This window comes from Bos mutus, chromosome 10 (assembly GCF_027580195.1).
Source record: "Bos mutus isolate GX-2022 chromosome 10, NWIPB_WYAK_1.1, whole genome shotgun sequence".
NCBI lineage: Eukaryota > Metazoa > Chordata > Mammalia > Artiodactyla > Bovidae > Bos > Bos mutus.
In genome coordinates this window covers 15,887,081-15,897,354 of record NC_091626.1, presented here as the reverse complement: position 1 = coordinate 15,897,354, position 10,274 = coordinate 15,887,081, and the positions used below count along the sequence as shown (strand labels likewise).

Below are 10,274 nucleotides of genomic sequence, written 5' to 3'. Positions count from 1 at the left end.
GCAGAGTTTACTCAAACTCATGTCCATTGAGTCGGTGATGCCATCCAACCATCTCATCCTCTGTCGTCCTCTTCTCCTCCTGCCTTCAATCGTACCCAGCATCAGGGTCTCTTCCAATGAGTCAGTTCTTCCAATCAGGTGGCCAAAGCATTGAAGTTTCAGCTTCAACATCAGTTCTTCCAATGAATATTCAGGATTGATCTCCTTTAGGATGGACTGGTTGGATCTCCTTGCAGTCCAAGGGACTCTCAAGAGTCTTCTCCAACACCACAGTTCAAAAGCATCAATTCTTTGGTGCTCAGCTTTCTTTGTTGTCCAACTCTCACATCCATACATCTCACATACATACTACTGGAACACAGTAATATTCCAGAAGATTGTTGAATCTGGTGACAGCCCAAGTTCCATGAAGCATTCTCTGTGGTGTCTTTACAGGTTCTGACTTTGGGGGGCATCTTCTGGCTATTTCAGAACTAAAAACATCAATCTTCTCTTAAAAACAGCTCCCATCTCAAGCTTATGTGTCCAGGCTTGATTGCAAAGATAAGGAAATGAAAGAGAAGTGGCTTGTAAACTGACAGAGAAAAAAATCAAGTTGATTGCTGTACCTTGCAAAAGCACACGTGTGGAAGGGACACCAGGTCTGGTAGAACGGCTTATTTGAGACAATGAGGTGGCAGGCCCTGTATTAGCTGTGTGAACTTGACCAGGCACGCAAACTCTCCCAGGAACTGGTTCTTGATATATGAAAGTGAAAGTGAAGTCACTCAGTCATGTAACTGACTCTTTGCAACCCCTTAGACTGTAGCCTACCAGGCTCCTCTGTCCATGGGATTTTCCAGGCAATAGTACTGGAGTGGATTGCCATTTCTTTCTCCAGGCTATCTTCCCAACCCAGGGCTCGAACCTGGGTCTCCCACATTGTAGACAGATGCTTTACCGTCTGAGGGAAGTCCAATTTTTCATATGTATAGATCCTTGTAAGTATCGTAAGCAAGGCTAATTAAGTTCTTCTGACATGCAAAGTTCAGAATGGGAGAATGTGTGAATTATTTATAAAGTCCTACCCAACCAAATCAGCAATCACCTGGTCACAATGCTACCTCAGAATTTTACTGTATATACTCCTTCAAATTATGAGGAAGAAAGGATTTGATACATAATATTTAAATTTAGAGTAATATACCAAGTTGTTTTGTTGTATTTTTTGAATTCTTTCCTTTTTCCCTTTCCAAAAGGTGGTTTTAAAATCTCACATTTTACACATGAATCCTTTCCTCATCAATTTTTGTTGAGAAGACCACCACCACCAACAAAACATTATTAACAGCTGACAGAAAGGACCTTTAGATTTTTTTTTAAACCTATCCCATTGTGCAACACATTCAGTGAAAACATGGATTTTTTGTTTGTTTTCTTAGATGGTTTGTCAATGACCACGTTTGTTCCTAAAATTCTTCTAAACATGAGAATTACAGCCATATTGCTCCTTGGAAGAAAAGCTATGACAAACCTAGACAGCATATTAAAAAGCAGAGACATTACTTTGCCAACCAAGGTCCATCTAGTCAAAGCTATGGTTTTTCCTGTAGTCATATACGGATGTGAGAGTTGGATCATAAAGAAAGCTGAGCGCCGAAGAATTGATGCTTTTGAACTGTGGTGTTGGAGAAAACCCTTGAGTCCCTTGGACTGCAAGACCAAACCTGTCAATCCTGAAGGAAATCAGTCCTAAATATTCATTAGAAGGACTGATGCTGAAGCTGAAACTCCAATACCTTGGCTACCTGATTGGAAGAACTGACTCATCAGAAGAGACCCTGATGCTGGAAAAGATTTAAAGGCAGGAGAAGGGGACGACAGAGGATGAGATGTCTGGATGGCATCACCAACTCAACGGACATGAGTTTGAGCAAGCTCTGGGAGTTGGTGATGGACAGGGAGGCCTGGCATGCTGCAGTCCAGACTGAACAGTTCAGTTCAGTTCAGTAGCTCAGTCACGTCCGACTCTTTTTAACCCTATGGACTGCAGCATGCCAGGCCCCTTTGTCCATCACCAACTCCCAGAGCTTGCTCAAACTCATGTCCATTGTTGGTGATGCCATCCAGCCAACCCATCCTCTGTCATCTCCAACACCACAGTTCAAAAGCATCAATTTTTCTGTACTCAGCTTTCTTTATGGTCCAACTCTCACATCCATACATGACTACTGGGAAAACCATAGCTTTGACTAAACGGACCTTTGTCAGCAAAGTAACGTCTCTGCTTTTCAATATGCTGTCTAGGTTGGTCATGGCTTTTCTTCCAAGAACAAGTGCTTTTTAATTTCATGGCTGCAGTCACCATCTGCAGTGATTTGGGAGCCCAAGAAAATAGTCTGTCAGTTTCCGTTGTTTCCCCATCTATTTGCCATGAAGTGATGGGACAGGATGCCATGATCTTAGTTTTTTGAATGTTGAGTTTTAAGCCAGCTTTTTCACTTTCTCACTTTCATCAAGAGGCTCTTTAGTTCTTCTTCACTTTCTGCCATAAGGGTGGTGTCATCTGCATATCTGAGGTTATTAATATGTCTCCGAGGAATCTTGATTCCAGCTTGTGCTTCCTCCAGCCCAGCGTTTCTCATGATGTACTCTGCATATAAGTTAAACAAGCAGGGTGACAATATACAGCCTAAACATACTCCTTTCCCAATTTGGAACCAATACATTGTTCCATGTGCGGTTCTGTCGCTTCTTGACCTACTTACAGGTTTCTCAAGAGGCAGGTAAGGTGGTCTGGTATTCCGATCTCTAAGGATTTTCCAGTTTGTTGTGATGCACACAGTCAAAGGCTTTGGCATAGTCAATAAAGCAGAAGTAGACGTTTTTCTGGAACTCTCTTGCTTTTTCTATTGGCTTCCTGCTAATGCAGCATTAGAGGGGTGAGCGAGCTGTCTATGGACCTACACTTTCAGTGGCCACAGAAGTGAATAGAATTTTAACAATGCAACTGTTTAAACAAACAAGTATGCTTGGTGAACAAGTACGACGTGTGACACTAGCTGAGACACCAAAGCTGCTGCAGGATCCAGCAGGATCAGAAGGAAAGGGACTTGGGGAGCACAAGGCTTGCCTAGATTCAGGAAACCTGGGAAGCCAGCTGTGTTCTTTATACCTTATGCAGAAGGGAAGTAACATGCATGTGCCAGCAAGTGGTACTTGGTTCACTTTCCAATATGAAGTAGGTGATTCTCACTTTGCAAGAAGTCAAGGCTCAGGGAACTGGAAGGTGGGTGGAACTGGGCAGTTCTTACTCAAATGAATGACTGCTATGGCCTCCTAATTTGATTATCAGGACATTCTTTGGAAAAACCTTTTTTAGCTTTACTATTAATAGATTTTTACTATATTAAGATTTCTTTTGGGTCTTCCCAGGTGGTCCAGTGGTTAAGAATCCACCTGCCAGTGCAGGGGACACAGGTGTGATCCCTGGCCTGGGAAGATCCCACATCTCCCATAAGGCACACTCACTTAAAAGCCTGTGCTCCACAAAAGCAGCCACTGCAAGCAGAAGCCAGCACACAACAGAGTCCCCATCCCTGCTTGCAGCAATTAAAGCCTGGGCAAAAGGCAGCACAAACCACAAATAATACATTTTAAATGTACTACTTCCTTCACTACATGAGAAAGCTGAGGCAGGGGCAGCAGGGGCAGGAGCATGGGGAACGATGCAGTTAAAGCAGGCTTCAGAATCACTGCTTCCGATAGCTCAGTTGGTAAAGAATCGGCCTGCAATGATTTGATTCCCAGTTTAATTCCTGGGTAGGGAAGATCCCCTGAAGAAGGGAAAGGCTACCCACTCCAGTATTTTGGCCTGGAGAATCCCAGAGTTGGACACAACTGAGCAGACTTTTACTTGGAGTCATTTCGTGGTTTTAATCCATGAACTTACTGTGCTAATTACTTATTAGCACAATGCTGGCCTTCTTTTAGGTTAGCCGTTATGCATTTTGTACATCTCCAAAATTTGAATGACATTTTCATCATTTTTCTCATTGTACCCTACCTGCCTCAAGGTCCTAAATTATTTACACCTTACAGTCCTCATCTGTGGTTTCCATTGACAGTCTGGGGCCACTTATTTTGTTTGAATGTTGTTGTTCAATCAAAATTCAGTCCTAGTCTTCAATGGACCATTGAGACTTGGACACAGTAATGTATACAAAGTGGTCCTGCTTCCCTGGTGGCTCAGAGGTCTGCCTCCAATGTGGGAGACCTGGGTTCGATCCCTGGGTCAGGAAGATCCCCTGGAGAAGGAAATGGCAACCCACTCCAGTATTCTTGCCTGGAGAATCTCATGGACGGAGGAGCCTGGTGGGCTATAGTCCACGGGGTCGCAAAGAGTCGGACACAACTGAGCGACTTCACCTCACCTCACACTGCAGTGAAGATGTTCAGGGCCATGGGCCAGAAAGTCCTACAACCTCAGCCTCATTTCCCTATCAAATGCACAGATGTCCCAAGTGCCTAGCACCTAACAGATGCTCTGAATATACCTTTTATGTGAATCCAAGTTCTAGGATGGCCCTGGCATTTTGAAAAGTGAACCAATTTACCCTTCATACCATTGTTCAGTCACCTCTCCCCAGAGCTACTTCATCTTTCAAGTATCTGAGATCTGGATCACACACCCCCATGCCCAACAGTGACTCTTATTCAGTCTAGAGAACAAATCCTGTAATCATGAAGTCATGTGAGTAATCTGGACAAGGTGTCTGCTCTGAGCCTTTCTCCTCCAGCCTCCCCATGCAGTTCTCAATGTTGCTCCCAGCTCGTGTCATGGCAGAAAACACTGAAAGCCAAAGTTCATTTTCACACAACACACCCCCCAGAACTATCAGTTAAGACCGACAGCAGCAAACAGCTCAGCTTTTTATTCAATGTGTTACTAAAGAGATTTAGTCAAAAAGACCAAAGCCCATGTCATCATCAGACTCTTCAGATTCTTCTTTCTTTGCTTCTACTTTCTTCTCCTCAGCTAAAAACAAAGCAAAAAACAAGTCAGTTACCTCACTAAAACTCCAAAGAGCTCCAGGCCCTACAGCTCACACAGTCAAAAATATCCTAGCTTTCCCTCATCAGATGATGCCTCTTAAGATTTCTACACATCTACTCTTAGCAAATGAAGAGCAATTTTGCCCCTAGTACCTCTAATCTCCACCCTCCTCCCTCCAATACCAAGTTTCCTACCTGGGGCAGCAGCAGTGGATGGGGCAGGACCTCCTGCTGGTGCAGCACCGGCCGCTGGGGCAGGTCCACCAGCCCCCACATTGCAGATGAGGCTCCCGATGTTGACATTGGCCAAAGCCTGCAACACATGTGCATATTCAGGTAAATGCTTAGTTCTGGCCTTCTGTTATAGCACCGAAATGCTGGCTTAACTTACAAGTACAGTTCATGTCTCCTCTTAACAGTGAATTCTATTTTTTTAGACTGCTATGTAATTCTATGTAATTTTCCCAAGGGAATTCACTAACAGATCAGTGTTTTAGAGATCACTAACAGAGAACAGGGTACAGTGTTTCCAATCTTAAGACTGAAGAACAGGAGGTGAATAGAGGCTATTAGTTTCACTTGCCAGAGATTAAGTAACCTACACTGTGGAAGGTGGCCACTGCTAAATTCCTTGGTCTTTTATATTCTGATACAGAATAAGCGATCAATAAAATGTCACCACCATGCTGGCAAGATTTACTTGGAACAGCATAGATAGTATATCTTGGATGACCCTTTTATATAATGAAAGAATGACCTGGTAATATATTTTCCTCATGATTTTAGAACAGAAGGAAAGAGAAAGCAGGCTATGAGACCATGAGAAAAATACACCACAGAACAAAACCATAATTAGCTCCTAGAGATGGAAATATGAGGAAATACCCCTTCTATTTGGACAAGTCCAGTGAAACACGGGGCCTTCCAGCACTTTTGGAGGTTAGCACGAGCACCTGATTTAATAAATCAGTAGGTCTTCCAAAATTTGCTTCTCCAAACAAATCACCTTTTCACCATCACCTTACCTTTGCAAACAAACCTGGCCAGAAAGGCTCAACATTTACACCGGCTGCTTTAATGAGGGCATTGATCTTATCCTCCTAAAACAAATAAAACGGGCACCCCATCAGACGGCACTTTCGTAAACGTCTTCAAAATACTGCAAACTGAAAGCAAATAACTGATAACCGGGGTACAAAACTACCGTTTACCAATCCGAGTACTCTATTGACATTGCATGTATACTAATCTAAGACGACTGTTTCTTCCACTTTTAAGGCAAAATAAATGCTTCCGCTCCCGCGTGCCAGGTACTTGGCAAGGCCTCGAGTTTATCGCTGCCATTTCACAGGCTGAGACCTGCCCAAGTTACATTGCTATTTTAAGCTGTGAGGCAATGCCAGAGGTGGAGCAGAGCGCAGTGTTCCCCTCCGCACCACACAGCCAGGCCCCACAAGACCTACTCAGAGGACCAAGGAAATCACACCCAAAGGAGATATAGTCGTGGGACACGTTATAGCTGCGCATGAGGCTACCCACGGGTTTCACACGTTTCTCTAAATAAAAAAGTTCTCAAAGTCGGCGCGCTCCGCTGTAAGTGAAACTCACTCACTCTAGGGCGGGCACATGGCCGATGCCCCAGAGAGCTCGCACATGGGCCCATCCGACGGGTGCCAGTCCCGCCTGTCCGCCCCTCCGCCCGGTGTCGATGGCCGCCACTCCCGCCGGAAGGGCCTGCCCCTAACGCCTGCGAGGGTGGGGAACCGGCCGCCCACAGAGGCCGCCACGCCGCCGGCCCAGGCCCGCACTCACCGTGACCGTCACCTCATCGTCGTGCAGAATGAGGGCAGAGTAGATACAAGCAAGCTCGGAGACGGAGGCCATGGTGCGAGCGAGTGCTAGGTGGGGGCTGCCGAGCGCGGTGCTAGTCGCCGGATGAAGTGAGGGCCTCACCCCAAAACGGCCTTAGCTTCCTCGGAAGAACCGAGCACCTTAGCGGCAGCGGAGGAAAGAGAACCGCGCGCCTGCGCGCAGCTTCTTATACCGGTCACGCGAACCAATCGGCTCCCGGGATTTCAGGAAGAGGCGGGGCCGGAAGAGGCGGGGATAGATCATACCGCGACTTCCGGCTGAAGACGCCTGCGCAAACCTGTAAGTAGTTCGCAGGTTCAAGTTGTCAGGCAGCTGTGAATGCTTACTTCTTTGGTTCGGGTTAAACTCTCAGGGTTTGTGAACAGTAGCAATACTTTTACGGAAAAGTTACCTAGGGAAGTAGGCGTCACTCCCACCTACTGTAGACCGTATGACACTTCTTAAGCAGTCATTTAATGACGTTGTCAGCCCACTCCCCAATCCCCACCTTTGGCGAGCAGCGACCTGCTGGAGGGCAGCAACTGGGGTTTAGCCGGGAGGTCCCGGTGCCTAGAACAGCGTCTCTGGTAAAATACTGAATATAGGAGAAAATGGGAAATCTACAGCGTTGCAATAGCAGAGCATTTGAGCGCCTACTATGTCTCAGGCACTGGGCCACACTCTACAAAGATTCAGTTAAGCCTCACCCAGTGTAAGAGATAAGTACTATTATCTCCATTTTGTAATGGCAAAATTAAAATGCAGTCCTGGTTTCCCGAGATTCCGCGTTACCGCGAGACGGAACCTGGATTCGAAATCTGGGAACCTAAATTCAGTGCTTCCTGCTTCTGTTTGCAGAGAGGGATGGGTTTGGGGGTTATGAGTAAATTTTGGCCTTTTTTTTTTTTTTCCTTCCCAAAGCATAAAAGATATATTAGGAACATAGGGGAACTTTCCACTTCAACTTCATTTTTTTTTTTAAAGGACCTTCTGGTTCGGTGTAAAAGCTTTGAAATTTCACTTGTGATGTTAAAAGACCTCTTGATGTAGCTGCTGTCTCGCTAGGTGCTTTACTGCTGTTTTGTGTCCTTTGAAGCTACGAATACTGGTGTTGGATTCATACTGAGAGGTTTTCTTTACAATTTTTTAAGTTGAATTGTAATTGACATTTGTTTCAGGTATACAGCATAAAAGATACTTGTTTATACCCCACTCCAGTACTCTTGCCTGGAAAATCCCATGGACGGCGCATGGGGTCGGGAAGAGTCGGACACGACCGAGCGACTTCCCTTTCATTTTTCACTTTCATGCATTGGAGAAGGAAATGGCAACCCACTCCAGTGTTCTTGCCTGGAGAATCCCAGGGACGGGGGAGCCTGGTGGGCTGCCGTCTATGGGGTCGCACAGAGTCGGACACGACTGAAGCGACTTAGCAGCAGTAGCAGACCATAAGTCTAGTTAACATCCATCACTATACATAGACAACAGTTGTTTTTTTTCTTGTGATAAGGTCTACTCTATTAGCAACTTTTAAATATGTGATACAACATTATTAACTCTAGTCACCATGCTGTACCTTACATCCCCATGACTGACTTATTTTATAATGGGAAGTTTGTAGTTTTTGACTCCCCTTCGCCAATTTCTCTCACTCCCCTCCCCCCATCCTCACCTGTCAACCACCTGTTTTCTGTATCTATGAGCTTGTTTGGGGTTTTTGGGGGGTGGTTTAAGATTACACGTATATTGAGATCATATGGCATTCCTCTCTCTCTGTCAGACATTTCATTTAGCATACTGCTCTCACGGTTCATTTATGTTGTCTCAAATGGCTAGAGTTTATTCTTTTTTATGCTGAATAGCATCACATCACATTTTCTTTATCCATTTACCCATTGGTGGGCACTAAGGTTGTTTCCACGTGTTGGATGTTGTACATAATGCTGCAAGGAACATGAGGGTGCAGGTATGTTTTCAAGTTACTGTTTTTCATTGTCTTCAAGTAAAAACTCAGAAGTAGAATTTTTGGATCTTATACTAATTTTAATTTTTGGAGGAAATTCCATACTGTTTTCCATAGTGCCTGCACCAGTTTACATTCCCACCAGCAGTACGTCAGGGTTCCCATTTCTCCATATTTTCACCAACATTTGTTAACACTTCTTAACGATAGACATTCCTAACAGGTGTGAGTTGTGGTTTTAATTTGTGTTTCTCTGATGATTAGTGATGGTGCGCACCTTTTCCAGTACCTGTTTGGCCATCTGTATGTCTTCTTTATGTCTTCTTTGGAAAAAAACCTCTATTCAGATCTGCCCATTTTTAAAATTCAGTTGTTTGGGGGCTTTTTTGTTACTGAGTTGTATGAATTTGTGGTATGTTTGGATATTAACTCTTTATTAGACACATGATTGCAAGTGTATTTTCCCACTCACTAGGTTGCCTTTTCATTTTGTTGATGGTTTCACTTTCTGTGCACAAGCTTTTTAGTTTGATGATGTTGTTCAGTTGCTAAGTTGTGTCCACCTCTTTGCTACCCCATGAACTGCAGCACTCCAGGATCCTCTGTCCTCTACTATCTCCTGAAGTTGGCTCAAATTCATGTCCATTGAGTCAGTGATGCCATCTAACCATCTCATCCTCTGCCGCCCCCTTCCCTTTGCCTCCGGTCTACTTCTTCACCTGTAAATGACAAATAACACCTTTACAGGGTATCAGAGACTGAGCACCCAATTAACTACAGCTATTCTTCGTAACTATTTTGAACTGTTTAAGCAAAACATCAATTGCTGATGCATTTCCCTTTCAGAGACTTACTGGACTCAACATACCCTTACTTCAGACAAATTCTACTACCCCATGTTCCCATATCATAATAAAAACTTCCCGTTAAGATCTATTTCATGGAAATTCTAGCGTTTCCACTGTTAGAGACCCGGGTTCAATCCCTGATGGGGGAACTAAGATCGTAAACAGTGTAGTGAGGCAAAAAAAAAAAAGTGTTTCAAAAGACTAAGCAATGTGACATTTTAGAAAATTAAAAATAGTCAAGAAATAGAGTAACAGCTATTGAGAGAGGTACTCTGAAGCATTCTAGAAACAAACATATGACCTTGCCTACAAATAAGTGGATTTTGTCTTTTCGCCTAATGTTTGGATATGCTTTTTGCTAGGAATAATATTACACCTTCACTATTAATAATAATAAAAAAAATATTGGGTGGGAGGGAGTTTCAAGAGAGAGGGGACATATGTAGACCTATGTCTGATTCATCTTGATATATGGCAGAAACCAACACGGTATTGTAAAACAGTTATCCTTCAATTAAAATTAAATAAAATTTTAAAAAACAGATAAACTCATTTTGTAAGGGAGCAAGATGAGCACA

At 44.0% G+C, this 10,274-nt stretch overlaps 1 protein-coding gene across 1 annotated transcript; it reads right to left on the bottom strand.

Moving 5' to 3' along the window:
* Window positions 1-4,892: 4,892 nt before the first annotated feature.
* On the bottom strand, window positions 4,893-7,062 carry RPLP1 (ribosomal protein lateral stalk subunit P1). The gene is made up of 4 exons (XM_005909682.3): window positions 6,847-7,062; window positions 6,060-6,134; window positions 5,230-5,347; window positions 4,893-5,017 (listed from the first exon to the last, which is right to left on the bottom strand). The coding sequence occupies exons 1-4, from the start codon at window positions 6,916-6,918 to the stop codon at window positions 4,938-4,940; spliced, it is 345 nt and encodes a 114-aa protein (XP_005909744.1). The 5' UTR covers window positions 6,919-7,062; the 3' UTR covers window positions 4,893-4,937.
* Between the last annotated feature and the right edge of the window lie 3,212 nt (window positions 7,063-10,274).

What these genes read in the sequence shown, in the direction of transcription:
- RPLP1 (XM_005909682.3), bottom strand. Translation starts at nt 6,918, where the DNA reads ATGGCCTCCGTCTCCGAGCTTGCTTGTATCTACTCTGCCCTCATTCTG. An exon ending in ACGATGAGGTGACGGTCACG is followed by an intron (nt 6,135 to 6,846) that starts GTGAGTGCGGGC and finishes TATTTGTTTTAG; the next exon opens with GAGGATAAGATCAATGCCCT. An exon ending in GGCCAGGTTTGTTTGCAAAG is followed by an intron (nt 5,348 to 6,059) that starts GTAAGGTGATGG and finishes CATGTGTTGCAG; the next exon opens with GCTTTGGCCAATGTCAACAT.